A 24,888-nucleotide genomic window follows, 5' to 3' on the forward strand; every position below is an offset into this window, starting at 1 on the left:
ACCCGAATTCTGGTGACCCATGGCATCAGCTTCCTGCCTCAGGTAGACCATATAGTTGTCCTGGTAGATGGCAAAATCTCTGAAATGGGATCTTACCAAGACCTTCTGAAACAAAACAAGGCCTTTGCAGAATTCCTGCGAAATTATGCACTCGATGAAGACATCGAAGAGGATGAACCAACAAGTACAGTATTGCTTTTTCTTAAAACCTATCTTTTTCTGTCAACCAGATTACAGATACACTCTTTGTATAAAGTGTCCCCTGCTTCTTCATGACAACCTGGCATTTGCCTTTCTGCACTACCATGAAAATTAATGTCTATGGCCAAGTCTGTATTATTGATAAATGTTTTCACAAATTTCTTCCAAAATTTCATGTGGTTTGTCCTAGAAAAAAGCAATTCTTGTGTTAGAAATTATTTTAAAGTTGGCAATTTATTTTACAATTAGCAAGGTCAAGCTCAGCAGGAGAATGGAGTAGCCAAGAACAAACTGGGCTTGCCATCAAAGGGGCTACCCAGAGTCTGGTATTTTTTCTCTGTTTATATGTTGTTGTTTTTTTCATATAGCAAAGTTCAAATGACATTTTCATCTTGGGTTAATTTTCAGCTTGGTTTGATTCTGATAAAATGATACAAGATTAAAGCATTTTGGTAAATGTTTCCTCTGTGTGATAGTGTTCCCACGCTCTTTGATTGCAGCACTGCTTCTCTCCAGATGGGCAGAGAGGAACGTGCATGACATCTTCTAGCAACAGCAGAGGCTTGCAGTAGTTCCTGACATGACTCCCTCATGCCAAGATCATGCCTAGAGCGTGCCCTAGAAGTGAATTTAGCTAGAACCAACTATGACACTATTGCTTAACGTTTCTGATGCGCTAAAGGAATGTGGTATAAATGCATTTGGCAGCCAACCTGCCTCACAGGATCTTTGCAATTTAGTTAGGAGAAGTGATGCACAGAAGGGATGTAAGCAAAACGATGGGGGAGTTTATGCACTATGATTTTCCTGCTGTGGTATTGGTTTTCATGACTCTTGCTTTGTATAGCCACCTTTTTCGGTGCTTTCTGCTTTACTCAGCAGAAAATCTGAGGTGTGATCTTTCTTGCAGTGCTGGAGGAGGAAGAAGTCCTGCTAGCTGAAGACACCCTCAGCATCCACACTGATCTGGCAGATAATGAACCAGTGACGAACGAAGTCCGCAAGCAGTTTCTTAGGTAAACATGAGGTTCATGTGTTTGTAGTCTGTGTCTGGGGTGAAACACATCTGAAAGATGTTAGTCACATGCTGCTGCTCAGTCTGGGCTTTAGTTTCCTCTTATAAATAAATTGGTTTAGCGTCATTTTGAAAATAAGTGTGAAAGGACATGCGAAGAAGATCAAACATCTATTCCTGCAATCCTCTTTTTAATCCGAACTGAACCAATTTCTTAAAGCAACTCTCTAGTTCTCAGGTAACACCGCTGTATGTATTTACCCACACAACACTAAACTGCTACCAGTTGCATGATAAATAAACCCTTTGCATTGCACCTTTCCATTGGGAATCTTGGAAATCTTTAAAAGTTTTCATAACCATACCCGTAGATGCTGTCCAGCTACTGTTGATGTGAAAACGGAGCAGCTCAGGGGTTAGCTTTGAAATGTCTGTCTTGTGAGGAAGCCTCTAAAGGCGTTTACCGAAGAGCCCCGGCCCTGCCACAGCCGCTGTTAGGAGCTGTATTTCTGGCATCACTCAGCATCACTGAACATTCAGAGGGGTGGTACAGGCACCCGTAGCTGTGAGTGAGGCTGGCATGGGAACTCAGCAGAAGAGCTGGGAATAAGTCCAATCTGCTGCATCCCAGCCTTGCCTTAGCACTGCCACAATATGCCCTTTTTCTCCTAATGACTGTCTTGTTTTGACTAGGCAACTTAGTGTAATATCTTCTGAGGGAGGAGAATGTCCCAACAAAATGTCAACGAAACGAAGAGTCTGTGAAAAGAAGCCAGCAGAGCCTCCTCTGCCAAGAAAAAATCCTAACGAGAAACTTATTCAGGCTGAAACCACTGAAACAGGAACGGTATGGTTTGATTCCCCCCTCCCTTTTTCTACTTTTTTTTTTTTCCCGTTTGAAAAAATCATTTTTATTTTTACATTTGATCCAGTTCTGTTAAATGTGTTGTATGAATTATGACTGCAGGTTTTACGCATTAATCTGGTGGCCACTGATCATTCAAATTTGGGATTTTGGCAGAGCTTTCTGCACCTGGCAAGAGCTATGTACTTAGGGAAAGAAGGGGAAAAAAAAAATAAAATCCTGTCCAGCTCCTGCCACAGTCACCTGATACCACGTAGCACTGCGCTCTGTCAGCCCTGTCGCTGCATCGCGGCGCTTTCAGCACCGTTGGTCTTTAAACTGTTTGGCTGCTGCTGAGTCCAGCTGCAGCCCTGGCTTTTGATGAACGGCAGCAGTGGGTTAGACACGCCAGCTGGCTGCTCTGTGCCAGCGGATCTGAGCTAAGTGACACCCGCCACTCCATCTTCGAGAGCATTTGATGCTTATAGGTACAAAAGGGGCTGCACTCTCCCTGAGCAGGGCCAGGGAGTGAAAGGGGAACAGGGAAAAAAAGGAGAAGGAAAAAAAGAAGATGGGAATACGAAAGTAAAAGAAAGGGACAGAAAGGAGCAGTGGATGGAGTAGGAGCAGGGAGGTTTTGTTCAAGAAAGTCCCTTCCCTCCGCTTCAGAAGGCTCAGCGTGTCCTGTTTAGTCTGATGTACATGGTTCATGGCACAGACATGTAATTAACTGCTTCTGTGGATTATTTTAGCTTTCAAAGTCCCTAATCAACAACACTTTTCTTCTAATTATTCCTTCTTAAGCTTTTTTAGACTGAGTTTTGTCCTGAGTCTCTGTCGCTTCTTGCTTCTCTGCCTTTTTGCACTACCTTAGAGATAGCATCTTTACTTTTTGCCACAAGCCTCATCTGTTTATGCTGCTGTTGGGGTGCACTAGCATTTGGTACCTCATTTAAGCTGCTGTAAAGGCACCTGAATGGAGGCATAGTCAGCACTTTTCCTTTCCTCCGGCCATTTATAGTCCTGAGCTCAATATGCCTGCCAAGTTGCTGCTTTTGCCTGAAAGACTTGGCTCCTGTTCTCGTTACCCATCCTTTGCTGCTATTTGATCAGCCTCTTTTCTTTTTTTTTTTTTTTTTCTTCCCCCCTCTGACATAGTCTTAAAAACTCAAACCCCACAAAACTAATAAAATACAGCTCCTCAAAATGGAGGAAAAGACTATTTCAGAGAGGTTTCTGACTTGTTTTGAAAGTCATCGCCCTGACGTGGAGCTCAGGCAGATGAACTGTTCTCTGCGGTATGTTAGAGCCTGGGCAGTTTTGAACTTAGCAGTTCCTCTGACAAAGAATTTTTTTCTCTTCTTCTGTCTAAACTCCTGATTGTGTACGTTGTACAAAGCAGCTTTGGTGTGTGATTTTGCAGGTAAAGCTAACGGTGTTCTGGCAATACGTGAAGGCTGTCGGCCCTGTCATTTCTTTAGTGATATGTTTCCTATATTGCTGTCAAAACGCTGCTGCCATTGGGGCCAATGTGTGGCTCAGTGACTGGACCAACGAGCCAGTGATAAACGGGACTCAGCACAACACAGCCATGCGAATCGGCGTCTATGCTGCCTTGGGCCTCTTGCAAGGTAAGACCAGATAAAATCATGACGTCTCAATGTTTAGTAAAGAGGACTTAGGTGGGAAAGCCATGGCACCAGTGGCTGGTGGCCCAAAATTGCCCCCCAAATCCTATCCTAAGCAAGGGAAGTAACGTAACTTGGAGCTACAAAGTCTGAGCTCAGCCCCACACTTTTGATTTTGTTGTGAAGCCCTTGGAGGGGGTTGAACAGGTGACACGGAAGCTTGAGAGCGGTAAGTTGGAGAGAAAACATGAAAACTTAGGTGCAGAAGAGAGTGAAGGCCTGGGGTGAAGTTGTGGCATTAGGACTTCATGGAGGCTTGCGGAAAGCAGAGGGTTGCGTGTCTGTCTTATGTGGACAGCGTGGTGAAATCCTACAGGACCTGTTCCTGGGCCTTAGGCAACAGTGACCGCAATGCCATAGTGCTAACGTGCGTGGTAAGAGAAGGGTGGACAGGGAATATAATAAAGCAAAAAAAGCTTTTAGCACAACAGAAACTGCTGAGAGTCGAAGAGCTGCGAATCGGGAACATCATGTTCACTGGTTAACACGTCTTCTCTTCGCCTGGTAGGCCTCATGGTACTCATCTGCTCCTTTACCCTGGCCATGGGAGGCATCAACGCAGCCCGGACACTCCACGCTGCTCTGCTGGAGAACAAATTTCACACACCGCAGTCCTTCTACGACACCACCCCAACCGGCCGAATCATCAACCGCTTTTCGAAGGACATCTATGTGATCGATGAAGTAATCCCACCGACCATCTTGATGTTCCTTGGAACATTCTTCACCTCTTTATCGACGATGATTGTAATTATAGCAAGTACTCCGCTCTTCGCTGTGGTTATAGTTCCACTTGCAATTCTGTACTACTTTGTTCAGGTAACTGGAAAAATATCTGACGACCATTGCAATGACTCTTATTCCATTGTTCGTGTTTCTTTTTAGGAAAAAAAACATGAATTTGGGGGAAAATTAAAATATCTGAAGTAACTACATGTTTATGTAAACAAAATATTATTTATTCTCTCAGGAAAAGAAATGTCCTGTGAGATGTGGTCATGAAATAAAAAGGCACAACCTTTTTTTGCTTTTAAGTAATAACAAATAAGCCTACTGCCAGAGAGAGAGCTGCAGTGCCCTTCAGTATATTGAAGTATGTATTTATTTGACATATTGTAAAGTTTTTAAGGCACTGAGGAGTTAAAATGTTGAAAATAGAAAGCATCAATTCTATTGACTTCTGAGCCAAAATGAAGCTATTTTATAGACCATAAATAGAGACCTGATAATGGAGGTGCAAATTCATGTTTCCTTTTCTTGGAAAATGAGGCTCCTACAAATGGATTCATTTCGTTAGGCTGTATTAACTAAATTTAAAGGGACATAGATAAATTCAGCTTACAGTCTGTAGAAATTGCAGTTACCCAACACTGTTGTGAAATGAAGCAAAGATAACTTTCTTGAAATTCTTCTTAATTATAGAGAATATTTTGGAGGGTTGAAGCGCATCAGTAGCAATCTCCTTTAAATCCTTAACCTAAAAAATTCTGCACTGTTAATTAAAGGAGAAAGTATTTCATGTATCCTTCAATTTTCTCAAAAAACTGGCAGCGATTCTACGTAGCTACCTCCCGCCAGCTGAAGCGTCTGGAGTCTGTGAGCAGATCTCCCATCTACTCACACTTCTCGGAAACGGTATCAGGGGCCAGCGTCATCAGAGCCTATAGAAGAGTGAAGTCCTTCATAGACATGAGTGATCTGAAGGTGGATGAAAATCAGAAGAGTTACTATCCTGGCATAGTATCAAACAGGTAAAAAGGCGTACAGCTTCTTGTTTCCACTTAGATAATCCTGTGTTTGCATAACTGATCCAAGCAACCATTTACCACTCTGCTTACGTCTGCCTTTTTACCAGGTGGCTGGGTGTTCGAGTTGAATTTGTGGGGAACTGTATCGTCCTTTTTGCTGCCCTTTTTGCTGTGATTGGTAAAAACAGCCTGAATGCTGGCTTGGTAGGACTTTCGGTATCCTATGCGTTACAGGTATGTACTGTAGCTTTCTGTTCATTGATGGGTTTGCATTTTTGTAGATGGTATGGATATATTGGCAATAATTTAGGTGCTTGTTAAAGCTGAAGTTAATAAGGAAATAATAAAAATGAGTTGTGGGACATCTGGAAACAGTAGAGATTTGCACTGAATGTTGATAGACCATCGGCAAGCTCACATGCAGTAGGACTTCAGGGCACTTTGGGGCATCGAGGTTGTGCTGCACCCCAGTATCCCCAGCAGCGGCATGCAGGAAGCTCAGGAAGTGTCAGGTACACCCACCAAGAACAGGTCATTTGAGCAGCCTGGGCTCAGCATGTCCTGCATCATGCCTGCTGCATAGCACATCGGTGTGTCCAGGTAATCACAGGCAGATCAGTAGGGTTCATAAATAGGCGAGATAAACTGTACTCACACCAGCTGTGGACAGTTTAAGAGATTTGATGGCCTCACGCTTGCCAGAAGCTTTTTAGATACCATGAGTGTGCAGGATTGCTGTTAGCAATTTTCCAGTGAGACCCATGACTAGGGGAATGACTTCCAAGCAACTTTTTTGAGGGCCATTTGTTAAATCACCGTGGGAGGCATATGCTTCTTCATGGCAACACCTGATTATCTGTAGGCTTCTTGTCCCAGTAACTGTATTAATGTCAATGCAAAGGTCGTTATTCCGTTCGTAATATTAATGGGAAACCATGTCTTAATAGCAGTGCCTGGTTTTGTTGTTATTATTGAATCTGTTGTTCCTCTGTGGGTGATATTTTGTTCCTTGTCTTCTCCAAGGTGACCTTGTCTCTGAATTGGATGGTCCGAATGACTTCTGAACTTGAAACTAACATTGTGGCTGTTGAAAGAATAAAAGAGTATTCAGAAACTGAAACAGAGGTCAGCTACCAAGCGTCCGGCATGCTCACCAACAAGCATGGCGAAATTTTAATGCACACATATTTACATGGTCTTTCTTTAGACTCTTGAGAGACAGTTCCTGCTCTGAGAGTGTTATCATTTAACCTGAACAAATGTCACGCTCTGAACTGTAATTTATGCTGTCACAGCTCCAAATTATTACTGCTGTCATGCAGCCTGTGCTTCGCATCTCATTTTCTGCTACTGTGAGTGGCTATAGCACAACAGAGATGAGTTTCACCATCAGAATATTGCTCCCATTGGGTTTGAAGTGTTCGATGCATAGTCCTACCTGCATGGATGATGCTGTGATCCTGCTAGTGAGCACAGCTGCAGTACAATTATCAGGCTATGCACATGTTTTCAATAGTATTTCTGTTTAATCAGCTTAATCAGTCCGCGTCTCCCATGAGAGAAGAACATCTCTAGGATCACTGTACTGCCTGATCCAGGAAAATCATCCAACCATCTACTTTTGGTGCCAAAGACTTAAAGGTGGCAGATGGAGCTATGCTGGGAAATCTGCTGCTCTGTGGACGCACTGGGTTTTGTTAGCCCCGTGTATGTGATGGGAGACTAAGAACTAGGAAATGGAGGATCTGAGGAGAGCTGCAGTGTACGGTTCTGGAGATCAAGTATTTAATCTGGAAGCTAAAAGGAAGCTAGACCAGGTGCATGATACATGTTATAAGCCAGAGCTTGAGCTGGCATGAAACAAGCAGTGTTGTATTAAAGTCAATGGAAAAAATGTAAATTTATATCCATTGAGGATTTGGCCCTATATGCTCAGCCTTTTTTTCCTGTAAACTTCACAACAAAGACCAAAATGGGTAGATAATCAGTAATCCACGTTTTTCCCCCATTATTATAAATTTATTTTATAAATTTATTTGATAATGGAGATTTATCAGATATATTTCTAGTAACCCACAAATGTTAATGTTTGTATCTGAGTTTGAATTATTTTTTCTTAAACCTATATGAGGCATTTCTGACTTCTGTTTTCCTTAGGCTCCCTGGATCATTGAGGGCAAGAGTCCCCCAGAAGACTGGCCATCCAAGGGAGAGCTGGAGTTTGTGAATTATTCAGTGAGGTACAGGAAGGGCCTGGATCTAGTGCTGAAGGGTCTAAACCTCAAAGTGCACGGTGGAGAAAAGGTGAGTTACCAGCAGTATGTCTTTGCTAGAACTTTGCTCTGGGCCTCCAGTGACAACCATGGAGTAGAGGACAGGGTCTACAAGCACACTTGTCCCAGTGGTGGAGACCTCCTCAAGCTGGCATTGCAGGAGCCAGCAGCGACAACCATGCTGTCACTGTGCCAGCATCCTGCAGGGTGGAAGCAGTAGGACCGCTTGCATGGGACTGTCTGGACTTTCCAAGTTAGGCTGGTAACAGGCTACCGTACACCACGTAGGAGGAACCAGCGCAAGTGACAAAAATTCAGTGACGGGAATGCTTTTCTGAAGCAGTGCAGATGGGAGAAGGAATTCCAGCTTTTTCCGCTCTCTGGCTTTCCCTGTGAAATTTTTGGCAAGGAAGGAAGTGACATTCTTTGCTTCTTTAATTAGGAAATTGTCTTTGTCCTGGGAGATGCGTTTCTTCATGCTTCAATAGAAAGTTCTGGGGTTTGCATGCTGGTGACAGAACAATTAGCATGGGAAACTCCTCCGCTTAACAGGGTGTTATTAAAAGAGAAGAGAATTATCCTTATACTAAGCAGACAGGATGACAGCTGCCTTCTGGAATGGAGATACACATGCTTACCGTAAAGTCTGAATTGCCCTCTGGAAAGCCTTTATTTCTTGTCCTTGAGTGATTGGACTCCTAACATGGGTACTTCAGCTCATCACCCAAAGTTACGCAGGATGGCTCTAGGCCTAGGTACATGTTTATATGCAATGTCATTCAAATTACGGGAATGGCAATATGTACGTTACAGGGTATGACACGGGTTTCTAGGGAAGGGTGGTTACATTCTTTCTGAGATTCAGATCTTGTGTCAAACCTCTTAGAGGAATCGTGGAGGTTGTTTGGGGGGTTTTGTTGGGTTTTGTTTTGGTTTTAACTATATGCTTTGTTGTTAAACTTGCGATTTGTTGTAGATTGGAATTGTTGGCAGAACTGGAGCAGGGAAGTCCTCCATGACGCTCTGTCTCTTTAGGATCTTGGAAGCTGTAAAAGGGGAAATTAAAATCGATGGTGTGAAAATTTCAGAGATTGGTCTCCATGACCTTCGATCGAGGCTAACAATTATTCCTCAGGTAGGGTTTCTGTGTAGCACAGTAAATGAAGGATCTCTAACAGCTTAGCAAACCATAAATAATGGTTTATCCACAGAGGAAAATGCTTTGTTACACTCAGAAAATTGTTTCAGCAATCAAACTATTTATACAGTAAGTGGTCCTGTCCTGCCACCTTATAAGGTGATGCTGGCTGATAAAACAGGATTTAGGATAAACCATCTTTACAGTTGGAACTTGAGTTTTAAGTGTGTATAACGTAATGTATTTCCAGAGCGGATGGGACTGGGAGGTGGCCTATCTGCAACGCAATGGAGGCTTCAAAGCAGTAACTCATAATATCTGTGCTTAGAACAGCTAAAGCACTTGTCTAATGAAAGTTGGTTTTATATCCAGGATCCTGTTCTCTTTTCTGGAACATTGAGGATGAACCTGGATCCATTTAATAAGTATACAGATGAAGACATATGGAAAGCTCTTGAACTGTCCCATTTGAAGAGGTTTGTCAGCAGTCAGCCATCCATGTTGGACTATGAATGCTCAGAAGGTGGAGAAAATCTTAGGTAAGGGATGCTTGGAGTAGAAACATACACATAGCTTTCATTCAGCTGTAACAGCGAGCAACACTTGAGCACAGGTTTACACTGTAGTCTGTTGTGTCTGAAATGATTCAGCCACCTATTCCTGTTTCAAGAAAAGCACTAAGGCTCAGACATTTGCCTGCTGTTCCGCCTCTGCCACGAATGATCTGATTCTTCTTTGCTGCTGTCGTGGTTTAACCCCAGTCGGCAACTGAGCACCACAGAGCCGCTCGCTCGCCCTCCCCCGGCGGTGGGATGGGGGAGAGAATCGGACAAAAAAAAAGTAAAACCCATGAGCTGAGATAAAGACGGTTTAATAGGACAGCAGAGGAAGAGAAAATAATAATAATGATAAAAGAATATACAAAACAAGTGATGCACAATGCAATTGCTTGCCACCTGCTGGCCAATGCCCATCCCGTTGCCAAGCAGCGATTGCTGCCCTGCCACCAACTCCCCCAGTTTATATACTGGTCATACGGTATGGAACAGCCCTTTGACCAGTCTGGGTTGCTGTCCTGGCTGTGCCCCCTCCCAGCTCCTTGTGCACCGGGCAGAGCATGGGAAGCTGCAAAGTCCTTGACTTAGTGTAAGCAGCGCTTAGCAACAGCTAAACATCAGTGTGTTATCAACATTATTCTCATCCTAAATGCAAAACACAGCACTATACCAGCTACTAGGAAGAAAGTTAACTCTGTCCCAGCCGAAAGCAGGACAGCTGCTGGGAAGGATTTCTCCCAAACCAAAATCCTGTCCTACCAGTAAAGAAAGAAGTCGCAGGATGACAGGGTATTAGGAACAGGCAGTCCCTTAAACATGGTGGGGTAGGAAGGGAAATGCCGTGATAACATATATAACTGCTGTGCTGAATAAGAGTCCCCTGCCTAAACTGACACTTGAGCGATGTTTATTTTCCATTATTATTTGGAAGACCCATGAAGACGTGAATGAGCATGATAAAATGCCATGCTTTGATGTGCTGAAACGGTGGTGTAACCAGCTGATGTATGCGATGAATGCTCAGCTCCTTCCTCGGCCGGAGAGGCAGAGCCTGTGTCTGGGTGCTCTTGTGGCAGGGGAGGAGGTGTGGGCTGCCCAGATCTTTTTTTTTTTTTTTTTTGTCATAGAAAGGACTTAACGGTGTCAGATCTTTTTTCTTCTTTTTTCCTTCTCTTTTTTCTTTTTTTTTTTTTTTAAAGTTTGCGTATGCTCGGTGTTGTTGCAACTGTGTCTCTTTCTGAAAACTCGGGCAGAAGCATTGCGATCGTCAGTTCCCCTGGCTTCTGTCGCAGTGACAGAAAGGGGCATCGGTGGCCCTGGCAGTACTGGGGCCGGCAGTAAGCCAGCCCATGGGCTAAAACTGGCTGAGGAACGCTGCCATCTGTATTTATTAGCTCTAGGGCGGACAGACTGGGCTGTTTGCTAAATACCATTTTGTGTTTGTTCGGTAACTTTACCTGAGGAGTAATCTGCTCTAGCAGAAGTGATTCTGAGCAGCGGAGAGCTACGGGCAGTGGGGCCTCCTTTCTGACGGCCCTGCCTCTGCTTGCAGCGTCGGCCAAAGGCAGCTCGTCTGCCTGGCAAGAGCCCTGCTTCGCAAGACAAGGGTCTTGATCCTAGACGAAGCGACAGCAGCTATCGATCTGGAGACGGATGATCTTATCCAGATGACAATTAGGACGCAGTTTGAAGACTGCACGGTGCTGACAATAGCGCACAGGCTGAACACGATTATGGATTACACAAGGTAAAAATCTTTTGATGGTGCGTGGCGGGGGGGCTCACCGCGTTACTGGGTGTGTGCGGCAGCACTTAGAAGGGTCTGGTTTGGCTCTAGATAGTCACGCTGATGCTCTTGTCAGGTAGGATGTACGCAGTGGTGCTTAAGCCATATAATCCTAGAATATCCAGACCCGACAGGTTCTATATTCCCCAACCAGAGCTGCGCCAGAGATACTGCCCGGTTCCGTTAATGGCGCTGTCAGCAAGCTTACGGACCCTTTTTCAACTAGCAGCTGCTGTAACTTTTTCACTACCATCATGTCATATTAATTACTTTAAAATATATTACTATACTTCATGCTTTTTCACTACCATCATGTCGTATTAACTACTTTAAAATATATTACTATATTTCATGAGCTTTTATCTCCTTGGCTTTCTGGTACTATATTTTCAATTCCAGAACTACCAGTATGACACTTTTTTCCCCCCTGTCTTATTATCCCTGGGAGGCAGTGACTGCCCTGTACCTTTTTAAATGAAAGGGCAGCTCAGGGAGAATGTTTATCATCTGTTGTGTTTCAAGGTGTGAAAATGACTGAGCAAAACAAAGGCAAGGCAAAGATTAGAGCACTTTGCTGTGTTACCGAAAGGGATATCGCGTTTCTTGCGAGGAATTCTCTAACCTGTCTTCCCCCTCACCCACCACCTTTTGTTTTGCGCAGGGTTCTTGTTCTAGACAACGGGACCATAGCCGAATTCGATACACCCGCAAGCCTTATAGCGTCAAAGGGTATTTTCTACAGTATGGCCAAAGACGCTGGACTAGCATGAAAAGACGACCCCTTGGGTTTTTGGTTTGGGTTTTTTGGGGTTTTTTTAATATTACTGACTTGCCACAAAAGTGACTTGTGAATGTACTGTACTTTACAAAACAGTTTTTGTAGTAGACTGAACTTGTGATATGTGAACAAAGTATTTTACAGTTATGAGGACCACAAAGTGAATTTTATATTTTTAAATATTTTCTATATACATAAAGTATTTTCCTATATGCTTTTTTCCCCAAAGAATGCCAAACATTCTGCCAAGAAAATGTATGTATGACAGGGCAATATGTACTGTATTCAGGTTTATAATTAGTAAATTATATTAATGGTACAAAACACACCTGTTTTTGGTCTGTTTTCTGCACAAGGATTCATTGGTTTTGAAGTGGAAAGACAGGCCCAGTTAAGCAGTGACTCGGCTGAAAAATAGTGAAATAATGCGTGATCCCTGAGCTGCTCCTTCCGGCGTTTCCCCCAGGACGAGGGAGTGGAAGGCTCCGGCTTCCAGGCTGGGAGCTACCGGGACCTCTGCTATCCCTGCCCAGCGCAACTCCAGCATTAAAAAATTCCTCTTCAGCATAAGAATTACAAGTAACGTGTATTTAAAACTAAACCTACAGACAGCTTTATAGAAACCATTAGCTACACCATTTCTGCCGATTTAGTAGGCTCCACGTAAGCCTGCAGGGCCAGGACTGGCACAGAAGGATTCCAATTTTGCTTTCTCTCTCACGTATAAAGTCACTATGAGTAAGTCTCCACTTAAGCTGAACATGCGTGCTGAGCGGATGTGTATATAATTTATCTCATTCCACACTTAATCACCTGACATAATATGTGATTTCTTTTGCAGAAATAAATATCTACCTTATAACTGATAACCAAGCCTCCGCAGATAAGGGGAGTACTGTGTTTAAACAATATTTGCTGCTAGAATCGGATAGAACGTCTTTTGCTTTAGTTGTTCACTTCCTCCACCGAGCACGCTAGAAACCTACCCGGCAAGAAAAAGTTCCTGTTGTTCCATAAGTAAAGGTCAGAAAAACTTTGAGAAGACAAAAATAATCATTTATTAATTCTTACAAATAATGCTTCTTAAATAGAAACAAGAGTCTGCAGCCAAGCATTCATTTGACATTAACATTTCATAGAGCAGAGCACAAAGTGATGAATTATTTATCACACACCGTGATGTCACGGTTATACACTTGTTGTTAGGAGTGTTAATAGTATCTTCTACGTATAAACTGCATAAGGTATAAAAATATTCCTCTGGATGCATAGATAGCGATCAGCATCTGTGCAAGATAATCAGCGTAACAACGCAGGCATCACCCCAGGAGCGGAGCTTTTCTCGAGCGGGTCTGGCTGGTTAATCCCGGTACCGGCGCGGCTTTAGCTGGCGTTTCCACAGCCGATGCCTAATCCCTGCCTGCTCTGTGCCAGGGAGAGCGCGATCGGCAAAGCGCCATCCGAGGAACAACAGTTCTGCTATTCCGCTATACAGAAGTTAATGCACCGCCAGCAATTTGGTATAAAAAATAGATATTGCCAATGACTCAGATCGCATTTGACCTCCAGCCCTTTTCAGAAGAGGCCATTTTGTTGTGACAAGATGTTCTGTTGGCCTTCGGAGACTGAGCTTCAGGCTAGCTAACTGGGACGCAGGACCTGGGGGTGTCTGCGTGGATCTGTGCTTCCAGGTGAACACTGGACATCCGCCTACGAGGGAACTGGGAGAGGGCTCCCTCCTGCGCGCCCAGTCACGCCTGCGGAAGCCGCTTCCCCACGCACAAAGTACTTACTCCTCGCCGGACGAGAAAGAGAGAGCAGGGGTAAGTCTGGGCGCCAGTTCCCGTGGCGTCAGCTCTAACGGGGTGACCGCCCTGGCTGCAGGGGAGGAACAAACTTCTGTAAATCCCATTCGCAGGTCCGGCTAACGGGCTCTCAATTTTTAGACAAGACCATAAAATACTTTGGTTGCTCCAGTTTCCAAAGAAACTGGGGGAAAGGGAGGGGGAAGACAAAGAAAAAGCGGGGAATTCGGTGCAGTTGGGTACCTTCTGCCTGCCTGTTACATCTCGTACTTCAGTTCGTAGTCAGGCTACCAGAACAAACTCTTCCTCAAATGCAGATGACTGAGTAAATACTAAAATCCTAAAAAATTAGATCAAATCCAGCTCTTACATACTTTCCAATTTATTTATTCCAGAATTTCTTAGCAAAGTAGTCTTAATTCTGAATTTTACGTAACAGGAACAGGAAAAGTGGTTTTTCAGCAAGCAGCGTGAGTAAACACAAGTCATTGGAAAAAAAGAAAATACATTGCATAGGAACATCAAGATTTAATATCAGCCCAGAAAACCCTGGGCGTTTCACTAGTTTCTTTTTACACAGGCAACTTTGAAGTTTCAAGATGCGCTCTTTCTCAGGAATGTAGAGGTAAAAGGAAAATAAAATTACAATTTTTGTGCTTTTAGAAGGGGAAATGAAAGCAGCATTGGAGAAATGTGTTCAATACAGTAACAAAAATAGTATTTTAAATTGCACGTGTCAATACTGTGTACTGACAGACAACAATAAAAGGGATTTTGGTTGAGAGCATATTTATGATTTGGATAATTACTATCACTTTTTGTTTTCAACCTGAGAAATAGGGAAAAGTGTAAACAGGGATTAAGAAATCACAGGTAATAAGTCACTTGATAGTATTTAAACTAGACATAGTTTTGTGCTTCTTCCACGGATTCAAACCCTTCTGTTTTTTCCTTCTAAATAAGAGATGGCTTAAAATACATGATCTGGAAAGTGAACGGTAATGGTAAAGGACTCAGTACAAATATTAAATGGGTTTCGTGGCAGGTTCTTTAGCTTGAGTACCTCTGCTATTTTATAGCAAACAAATTATTGGAACAGTTTAAGGTAAGCCTTTCCCTGAGAGCTGCTAACTCTGCAGTACACCGAGATTTTTGTAAGGAAAAGTGTTGCATTAACAGATAGTTCTACCAATACTTCCTTGGCATTAAGCTACTTTCATATCAGACTCATTACTCTTAGATTAACTAGAGGCTGTAACTGTGCGCAACATCTTTAGTTTATTTCAAGGTTAACAAAATAGATTTTTTTTTTCCCATCGTTAGCCCTTATAGATACTGTATGTCAAACGTAACGTTAAAATTGGAGATACAAATCTTCTGTTTTAGTCTTTAAACAATTAATATGTCAGTTCTGATGCCTTCTTGTTATAACCGCTCCGTTCAGAAAGCGTGGGGACTCTGAAAAGTAAGGTTTTGTCGCTTACTGTTAGGACAAGCTCCAGTTCTTGGAAATCCTGTAGCCTTGCAACATCTTTGTCCTTTAAATAAATACAGTGAGTTGTTAGGTGATAAACCGACTGTTCGGTTTTGCAGAGGTAAGTTAAAATAATAGGCTCATACTAACAAAAGGTATGTATTTATCCATAAATATGACAGTTCTTTACAGTAGACTGGAAAGCAGACATCTTGTTGCATCTTATGTTTATTCCAGGATCCTATTCAGCTGCTCACTTATGTCTGTTTTTAGGAGTGCAGTACTGATGGTGAGTGCAAGTGGTTAGTGGAATTACACTTGTAAAGACCTACTGCGTGCCACCCCCAGCTCCTCCTTCCCCCCCTTGGTAATTCCTAGCAGCTGACGAATCGATGCTTGCCTCTACGCGCGCAGCTTCGGCCCCCCGACGCCCCGGGAGCACCGGCTCCGGCAGGGTCTTCAGGCAGCAGCGGAAGGCGCCCTCCCACAGCACGGGCTCCAGCTCCGAGCCCCGCCGCAGCAGGGCCCAACGGGATCAGTTTGGTATCGCCTCACGGAACAGTCGGTGTCCTGCAGCCCTACCCACAGAGCCTGAAGTAATCAGAGCTGGAAATAAACAGTCCTTCCGACAACAACCGGAGGCGGCAAGTGACAGAATGGCTTATGTCTGTCTTTTTTTCCCCCACTTCTTGACTAACAAAGACTAAGTCACCTCACGGTCAGTGAAGATGCAGTAGTGAAGTCTATCAATCTAGTACTAACCAGATTAGCTCCCCGACTGACACCAGCAATGCTCTGGAGGGACTGGAGAGTGAAAGAAAGGTCAGCGGTGAATCAGTAAAACAGGTCAGCAGGGCCCTTTTCTGTTTGCTGCCCCGATGAGTGTCACGCAAGTGAAAAGCCAGTTACGCTCGGAGACCTGCGCTCAGGATAATTCTGAAGCACCTTTCTGGTTTTTGAAAGGGCTGCATACAGTCCTTACCGAACTAGCAGAACTCACTCGAGTCCCGCAGGCCTTTAAGTGCTGATGACGGGTCAGTGCTGTGGTATTGCACTGAACTGAGGACCACAGTAGCAAAATCAGATATGAATTGGGCTCAACGCCCAATGTTTATGACAGGAAATGATCAAGAAACTTGAGAACCTTTTTACTAAAAAAAAAAACCCAACTACTAAGTAAGTGCTGAAAATTGAAGTGAGGTTTTTGGTTCGTTTTGGGTTTTTTTTTCCAACATGGGCCTATGCAGGTGACCAACAAATTACTCCTTTTTAATGGTAACCTAAAAATCTTTTTTATAAGTTACTGCACTTCAAAATGTAGAGTTCTTACCTTTCTTAACATTGTATTTGGTAATTTTCTGATCTTCTGTACGTGCTCAGGGTTAACACCCAGCTCACGGCAGCTCACTCGGAGCAGTTCCTTATAGGTCAGCTCTTGTCTGTCCAGTTCAATTTCGATGAAGTCATTTTCTCGAAGATTGGGGTTTTGTATTCTAACTTTAAGCACCAGTTCTATTGGAAATAAAGAGGTACGTTAATAGGCAGATGTAGAAAGGAATTGGAAAAGATATCTCTATACTAACTTCCAGGTATTCCTATGTTCTGTTAACCTCGTTTGTGTCGTTTGTAACAATATGAGAGCCCTCGGAAAGCAAACAACTGCGTTTGTGTGACCACAGTCTTCCTTAGATTGACTTGCATCAACTTACATGAAAAAATCATCACAAATCTAATGCAGTGCGTATGCAGGTATGAACCTTGCGTGAATGCTCACCTTACTGGATTTACACTAACTTAAAAGCAGAAGATTATACTGGTTATCAATTTCCTGAGCAATCCAAGATTGGGTTTGTTTTTTTTTAATTCTTTTGGTCATCAGGCACTACGATTCAAATGGATTCTTTTAATTTCTCTTTGTTAATTCACGGCATCAGAACAGCTTCTATTTCAAGAATGAGATTCTGAACTGAAATGGGAATTCCAGGTTTCCCAGGCAATATTTGCCTGCAGAAACGGCAGATCACGCAGTAGTGCACCCCAGACTCGGGTCTGCACGCTGAGCCACGTGAGGTTCTCTCTCGAGCTCCCTGGCTGCGTACTCACGTTCTTTGTTTGAAGCTCGGAGTTCGCTATTTAGAGAATTAGATTACCCTGGTGCCTGTATGCTTTTACGGCATTTGAGACAAACAGCAAGTGTTTTCATTAATATTTTAATAACAGTTCCAGCAGAAACAGGGTATCTGCCTCTAATTCTCTTCAAGTGTTTCCTGAATGCTTAAGCACGGGAAGCTGAAAATCCCTGGAAGCGCTGTGACTACACGCAACCCTGGTTAGTCCGTTTTCACTGTCCGAGGTGACAGAAGTTCTGAGACAAAGCGAGAAAAGACTTTTACTGTTACCTTGCATATTAAGTGGAAAAGCTCCTGTGAAGAAAACGGGCTGAAATGCGGGCACAGGCCCCACAGAGGAGCCGTTCTCCTGCTGAGGGACGGACTGGTTTGATCCAACTGGCGAAGGGGGACTTCTGCTCCAGGAGACAGATCCCTGGTAAACCGGGCCTTTCTGAGGGCGAGGGTTTGGGTGTCGTGGTGCAGCACAGCCCCCGGGCAGGGGCGGCACGCCGCCGTTGCCAGCCGCTTCGGGAGCAGCGTTCCCGTGCTGTAACGATGCACGGGTGCGAGTCTCCGCATCGGGTAGGGAAGAAGAGTCGGTATCTTGCAATTCTAAGTGTGAGAAACTCCCATTCACCGGGGGGTCCGGAACGCTGGTACTCATGGTGTTATAAACGTAAGGGAAAGGTGGGTTCGCCAGGTAATTGGGGATGATTGGCAGATCTGAATCCTTCTTTACGTCTGGCAGTTCATCATCCTCCACTGTAAAACAAACAAACCAGCATTCTCCAAGTCTGATTTAAGGGGAAAAAAAAGAAGTATTGCTATTCCACTGTGGGGCTGCTTTTTTTTTTTCCCTCTCTCATGAGGAGGGAGTGGAGCGTTAAAAGCATCACGGGATAAAAGATGAATCAAGAAGCACTCCACCTTTTTTCTACAGTAAACAGAACCATGCTCAGGTGTTGCAATACAGCAAACACAAAAGCAGAGTCTGAGTCCAGTAATTCTGGGGGTGCTGTTTCCTTCTAAACGCTACAATGCGTTTGGTTTGGTTTGGTTTGGTTCAATCCGTAGGCAGCATGTTGTAACATGCTCTCTGGTGGTATAATGCTATCGTCTTCATAATGTATAAGGCAATGAAAAACAAAGGGTAATATGCTGTTCGATATTAAGGCAGGGGATAAAGAGAAAAGAACATGCAGTTCTGGGAGAGCTGAAACGTTACCAATTCAACAGCTGGGAGACAATAATGAAAACAAAAACAGACAAGGGAATACAGAGGGGAGGAAGGAGATTGCTAATTGACCACATTTCAAATTACTTATCACCTCTAGCAGCAAAGCCTACTCCGCTCCAACAGTTACAAAAACACAGTAAAAATATTCTGCTGATGTCCTTTAATGAGCTGTTTCTCTGGGCTGCTCATTTTCGATTTATTCAACACAGTGCCTAAGCTCCATAGAACATCAGGAAAATTAGGAGTTGCTCATATAAGGGCTTCATACAAGTTTGAGAGGTTTTCTCCTGTTGCCCTTTTGAAAATAGGAAGCTGCATCTGTCACTGGTTTAATCACGGCATTTTTCAAAACACGTTTTTTCTAATTTTTCAGTATTTAGAAAAAAGTTTGGCTAGCTGGATATAGAATTTGTGGGTAATTGTCTTTTCTTACACTTGGATTTCTTACCAAGTAAACGCTCTAGAAACCAAGTCACTGTTATTACTAAAACCCGAACACAGTATCTTCACATGCAAAATAAAGATTGGAACGTACGTGCTTTAAACAGCCTTTTGCTACAGGCTTTGACAATCGTATCGCCTAGCCAATAGGTTTACCTCCCAACATCTTCCTTATCTCCCTCTTTGACGTTAACTGCGCCGGCCTTTCTCCCTTCTTCGTCAGGATCTCCTTGTCAGCACCGGCGTGCAGCAGGTAAGCCACCACCGGCGCATGGTTCCGTTTACAAGCCCAGTGCAAACAAGTCCTGCACATGGAAAACGTTAAGTTACTGTTTGAAATCCTGAATTACGGCAGATTAACTTCCACTCGTTCTTGCTGCCCATGAGAAGAACAAGACCTAATGCATAACTAACATAAAAAGGTTTTCATTGCGGTCTTCCTTGGAAATTTACCCTGGTTTTGGAGCCTGCAGTGACACCTGCTGATGTAGTTTTCCCTTGCTCTAATGCTCTTGGTACCAAGTTACCACAGTAGTATTTTTAAAGTTCAAAATCTTTTCAATTTGTCATTTATTAAGCTACTAACTTGTCTGGAAAAATAAATATTAGAAGGAGGCTTGTGTATGCCACTTTAATCTTTGAAAGAGTAAGTTGAACTTAAAACACTTCTGTGCGTGTATGTGCGCTAATAGGGATACCTCCCTGGGATGCTGTTTTTACTCTTTAAAGAGCACATTGTGCTGTCAGCACAATGACTTGCACTTTTGGGAAAGTAAATGATGTTCAAAATACTGGAAGCATAGTTTGGAAGCATAGTTCTTTGCCCAGTTGCTGCACCAGCAGTTCTCAAGCTTTCATCTGCAGACAACTGGCTTTCTGCAATCTGTAACTGATGCACAGAACTCATCGCTTTTCTAGTTTAATTATTATTTGCAGTTGCTGACCTAGGGAGACACAGTAAAGAAACAGCCTAAAAGCTACTGAGCTTATTTAGTGCTTAGTGTTAGGGACGCAGTAGACTCACACATTGTAACTCGCTGTTCAGTCTTGCCATTCTTCCCTATCCCAGGTTCTAGCGATGTTTGACCTTTCCTTAGCTTTCATCTTTTATTTTAATTCTCTAGCTCCAGCTGAAGGAAACTCTTTGGAAAAATGAACACACTTAACCCTTCTCCAAGTTGTTTTGTTTTGTTTTTTTAAAGAATTAAATAAAATAAAGCAGAGATAAATAACAAACAAAGGGGGGGAAGTTTCAGTTGAAAGTTTAGCTCCAAAAAGCTTTTTCCACCTTTTTTTTTTTTTTTTAAGAAAGAGAGACAGTCATTACACTGCAAAGTTGTATCTTGACCAGTAACTCCCAACCTTCTATACAAAATTCCAGTTTTCTTGTATAGAAGGATATAAGGGAGAATAAGAGAGAATCTGATCTTTGGAGGGATACAAATCAGATAAAACCAAGGGAAGACAAGGTGACTTGCAAAACCTTGCTCACTGTGACATATTTTGACTTAATAAACCTGTCTTAGCAGAAACAAAAGGCGCAATTCTACACTTTCTTCCCATTAACATCAATGTACCTTGATGGCAGAAAGTATCTCTGAATTAAAGGTAACGAGACCAGTCACTGCAGCAAGAGGTTACATAGAATTGGATCTAACTGAAAAGACATGAATGTAAGTGTATGTATACGTTTTATTTTTCTTCACAGACTATCCTAGGAAAGGTGCTACAAAATCCCTGTTTCAGAGGTGATATTGCTAGCAATATTGTAAACTCCTCTATTTTCTCTCCAAGGTTGGGCTGTGCATTTCAACTAGAAAGTGCCATTTTTAAACAGGAAAAAAGAATTCTGTCAGCAGAAAGTATTCCTGAATTTTTAACACCAAAGATCCCATGGAATCCGAGATGAGCTGCATGAAACTCAGACCATGTTTGGTTTTTTCTGTGCACTATTTTCTGAACTTGTCACAAATATCCCCTTGTGAAACGAGCGTGAATAGCCTGCGTGACTTCCGAAGTAGCGCGTTGCCACGTCATACGCTAGCGTGGACCAAAGCGGTGGGAAAAAGCGCCGACAGTGTGGCCGTGTTTGCTTTGAGCGTAACATCTGCAGGTTGAGTTTGTGGCGAAGGCGTGTAAGCCTCGATAGCGCTGGGATTTTGGGATCCATCCTGCCCATTTCACGTGGCTCATGCAGAGGTACCATCTACCCGTGGACCTCACACGCATCAAAATGTAAGTACTCTGCACCTCTTAGCATCAGGCATACTGAGAAGCTCACGGGAGAAATTTAAATTCTACAAGCAAATTTAAATAACAGCGAAGATCCATTTATTGCCATAGTTAAAAATTACCAGGTCATTATTTTTTTAAATAATTTGATTTTATGACAGATTTCTTTATCAGCGCCAGTTTTAGATACAAACTCATTTTGAGGACAACCAGCTGTTTATCTAACTAAGATAATTCAACATCTTATGAATCAGTTATCTTAAATTTTCACAAGTTCTAATTTTAATCACCACAATTTGAACCTCAAGTTGCAAGTGTCCCACGCTTCTCAAAACTGCTGATCGAACTTTCATCTTTAAGTCTAGCTCCTTTCCTAATTTTATTCTTCCTATTTTCAATTACAACTTCGAGCACGGTACAGCACAGTAAATACAGGCTGAATTGAACTTACGGGAAACAGTCTCCAAAAATGCCTGCACATTTCTGTAAATCCTGCTTCAAATAACGTATTTGTGTGTGTGTGTGTTCGTGTAGAGTCCCGCTTGTGCAAGTGCCTATTACAGAAAAGTCTCGGGTTTAGTGTCGTCAGGTGGCATCTGAATGAGAGGTCAAAACCAAAGCGTTTATCACTGAAAGAGCCTGCAAGTTCCCGGCTTGAAAGGGAAAGTCATTTTCAAACCTGATTTAGGAGTTAATAGAAAATATTTCTGGTTAGACATGAACACAATAAGTGAACCACATAAGTGGTTGAGTCTCCATCCCTGGAGGGATTTAAAAGAAGGGCAGACGTGGTGCTCGAGGACATGGTTTGGTGGTGGGCTTGGCAGTGCTGGGTTAACGGTTGGACTCAATGATCTTAAGGGTCTTTTCCAACCTTAACGATTCTGTGATTCTATGAACACGTGTTGGCAAGGCGAGGGTTGCGTTTTGACTGCCCGTGGTGTCTCCAGCTGCCACCATGCCCTTCCAGGGGAAATAAAAAAAAAAAAAAGGCAATAGAAAGTACAATATAAAGTAACAACAGAGCGACCTGGAAAAGCAGCACAGGCCACAGGACCCGAGCGGGAGGTGGGACGGGCCCGCGCGTTTGTAACGGCGGTTATCAGCCGCATCCCCATTTTCCCCCGTGGAAGAGCGGAGCGCTCGGCAGCGGATCGACCTTTTCATTTCATTCTGAATTCAAAGCGATTTGTGTTTCACGTGAAAGCGAGGACCCAGGCAGCGCTAGCTCCGGGCAGCCCGAGGAGCGGCCCGGGCCCGGCGGCGGGAGCCTTACCAGCCGTTGACTTCGTTCTGGGAGTTGAGGCTGACCCCCAGCTCCACCAGCCGCCGCACCTCCTCCGCGTCCCCCAGCGCCGCCGCCTCCCGCAGCCGCTCCTGCCGCTCCCGCTCGGCGGCCGGAGCCGCCATCTCGCCGCGGCCCCCCGCCGCCCCCGGGCCGGGGCCGGCCCTCACGAAGGACCGGCGGGCACGGCGCGGCCCCCGCCGGCGGCAGAGCGGCGCCCGGTGCTACCCCCGCCGGGGTCCGGGCCGCGCTCCGCCGGGGGACCCTATTACCGGTGACAACCCCGGCCCCGCCGCCGAGTTCCGGCCGCCAGCCGCGCCGGCGAGCCGCGGCCGCTCCGCCCCGGGGACTTACCGGCCACCGGCGGGACGCGGCGCTCCGGAGGGCGCTGGCGATCGTGCCCCAGACCCACACTTGCATCATAGTCTCTCCTGCCCTGATGGTTGTTCTTGCAGGCTCCGGAATCGTGCGGTTGTCCTAAGAAATCCTCATCGTCTTTGAGCGTTCTCAGCGAAATTAACTGATCCCTAACAAAAAAAAACCAAAAAAAATCAACATCTGCCTGCAAATCAACTGGACAGATTACAGGTAATTCCTGTAATTTGCATTATTTGCTTGCAATTTGCATTATTTCCTTTGAAAAGCTGGTTTTGATCGTTGCGGATTTGTCCTAAACCAAGTTACGGGAAGAGAGAAGAGCTGGTAAAAAAATTCACAACTCTAAAAAGTCAAAATAATAATTTCAAACTCCAGCCAGACACCTAGCCACTTCTGTTCTCGCCTGCTCCGTGCGACCATGCCGGCGCGCCGGGGAAACGCGCAGGAGTTAGGCTGCGATGTACCTGTTTGCTTGATGCCATCGGAACAACCTAAAGCAGCTGAAACAGCCCAGTTCTGCCCCCGTTTTCCAAAGCAAACACCCGCCTCCCATCCCGCCCCCAACACCCAGGCTGCAGGATATTAAGAATGAAAATTCATCCGAGTTGTGTCGCATTGATTTCAATTACACTCTCCCATCAGTTCTGGTGGGTTGTTAAATCATTATAAACTTGCAAAGCTTGGAAGAACTCTGTAGTGCCTTACAGCGCTGCGTAACGGAGGTGTTACGGACAGGTTTCCGAAAGGGAACTCCGCAGGTAACGCTGGCCTTTGGATGAAGCCCTCGGCAATTCTGAGCAAGGCCGCTGAGAGTCCCGTGGGGTTTACAGGATCAGCACAAATACAGACTTCAGGCTCTTCAAAAAAGTGTAATTTAATTAAAAATTTAATTAATTTCATGCACTTAGGATGTTCAAAATGATTGAGAAATTGGGAAATAGCTGAAAATTGGTATGTGAAATTCAGTAAAGATGAGGTACAAAGTCACATCTAGGAAGGACAAAAACCCAACAAAATGAGCAGAAACTGGTTCAAAGATCAAACAGTAAGATTTAGGTTAGACCTGAGGGACTTTTTTTCCCCCCAACATGTCGGTAGACTTCCTAAGTCCCTCACGCCCAGCTGCGCACCGGTGCGGTGTTGCTCTGTGGCGTTATTCCCCGGTGGTGGGGCCTCCTCGCCTGTTGGGCCCCTCAGTGGCCGCACACGCAATGACATAGTAGAATCATGGAATTGTTGAGGTTGGAAAAGACTTCTAAGATCATCAAGTCCAGTTGTTAACCCAGCACCGTGAAGCCCATCACTAACCCATGTCCCTGAGCACCACGTCTGCCTGGCTTTTAAATACCCCCGGGGATGGGGACCAGCCCCTGCCCCGGGCAGCCTGGGCCAGGCCCTGACAGCCCTTTCGTGAAGAAATTTTTGCTAATACCCACCCCAACCCTGCCCTGGCGCAGCTTGAGGCCGTTCCCTCTCGTCCCATCGCTTGTTCCTGGGGAGCAGAGACCGACCCCCCCGGCTCCAGCCTCCTTTCAGGCCGTTGCAGAGAGCGATGAGGGCTCCCCTCAGCCTCCTCTTCTCCAGGCTGAGCCCCCCCAGCTCCCCCAGCCGCCCCTCCCCAGCCTTGTGCTCCAGCCCCTGCCCCAGCCTCGCTGCCCTGCTCTGGCCACGCTCCAGCCCCTCCATGGCCGCCTTGGGGTGCGGGGCCCAGCGCTGAGCACAGCATTCGAGGGGCGGCCTCCCCAGTGCCCAGCGCAGGGGGACCATCACCTCCCTGGTCCTGCTGGCCACACCATTCCTGACACAAGCCAGGATGCCACTGGCCCCCTTGGCCACCTGGGCACACGGCTGGCTCACGTTCAGGGGGCTGTCGACCAGCACCCCCAGGCCCTTTTCC

At 44.7% G+C, this 24,888-nt stretch overlaps 2 protein-coding genes across 2 annotated transcripts in view; one reads left to right on the forward strand and one right to left on the reverse strand.

Annotated features, from left to right (window-relative positions):
- The window catches only part of ABCC3 (ATP binding cassette subfamily C member 3), a 51,147-nt gene extending 39,119 nt beyond the window's left edge, over nucleotides 1-12,028 (forward strand). Inside the window, exons 19-31 of the mRNA XM_082327060.1 lie at nucleotides 1-184; nucleotides 1,112-1,217; nucleotides 1,910-2,063; nucleotides 3,484-3,691; nucleotides 4,257-4,567; nucleotides 5,300-5,499; nucleotides 5,604-5,730; nucleotides 6,520-6,621; nucleotides 7,654-7,800; nucleotides 8,746-8,904; nucleotides 9,280-9,446; nucleotides 11,017-11,211; nucleotides 11,912-12,028. Coding sequence (XP_082183186.1) covers nucleotides 1-184; nucleotides 1,112-1,217; nucleotides 1,910-2,063; nucleotides 3,484-3,691; nucleotides 4,257-4,567; nucleotides 5,300-5,499; nucleotides 5,604-5,730; nucleotides 6,520-6,621; nucleotides 7,654-7,800; nucleotides 8,746-8,904; nucleotides 9,280-9,446; nucleotides 11,017-11,211; nucleotides 11,912-12,020 — 2,169 coding nt within the window. The 3' untranslated portion in view covers nucleotides 12,021-12,028. The remainder of the gene's footprint in view (nucleotides 185-1,111; nucleotides 1,218-1,909; nucleotides 2,064-3,483; nucleotides 3,692-4,256; nucleotides 4,568-5,299; nucleotides 5,500-5,603; nucleotides 5,731-6,519; nucleotides 6,622-7,653; nucleotides 7,801-8,745; nucleotides 8,905-9,279; nucleotides 9,447-11,016; nucleotides 11,212-11,911) is intronic.
- A 3,064-nt stretch (nucleotides 12,029-15,092) lies between these two features.
- LOC309597279 (ankyrin repeat domain-containing protein 40-like) lies at nucleotides 15,093-23,036 on the reverse strand (the record flags this gene model as incomplete). Its single annotated transcript, XM_082326537.1, has 6 exons — nucleotides 15,093-15,371; nucleotides 16,638-16,819; nucleotides 17,707-18,180; nucleotides 19,253-19,401; nucleotides 22,605-22,837; nucleotides 22,968-23,036. The coding sequence occupies 6 exons, from the start codon at nucleotides 23,034-23,036 to the stop codon at nucleotides 15,231-15,233; spliced, it is 1,248 nt and encodes a 415-aa protein (XP_082182663.1). The 3' UTR covers nucleotides 15,093-15,230.
- Between the last annotated feature and the right edge of the window lie 1,852 nt (nucleotides 23,037-24,888).

The sequence above is a fragment of the Platalea leucorodia genome (genome assembly GCF_965183815.1).
Source record: "Platalea leucorodia genome assembly, chromosome: 14".
Lineage (NCBI taxonomy): Eukaryota > Metazoa > Chordata > Aves > Pelecaniformes > Threskiornithidae > Platalea > Platalea leucorodia.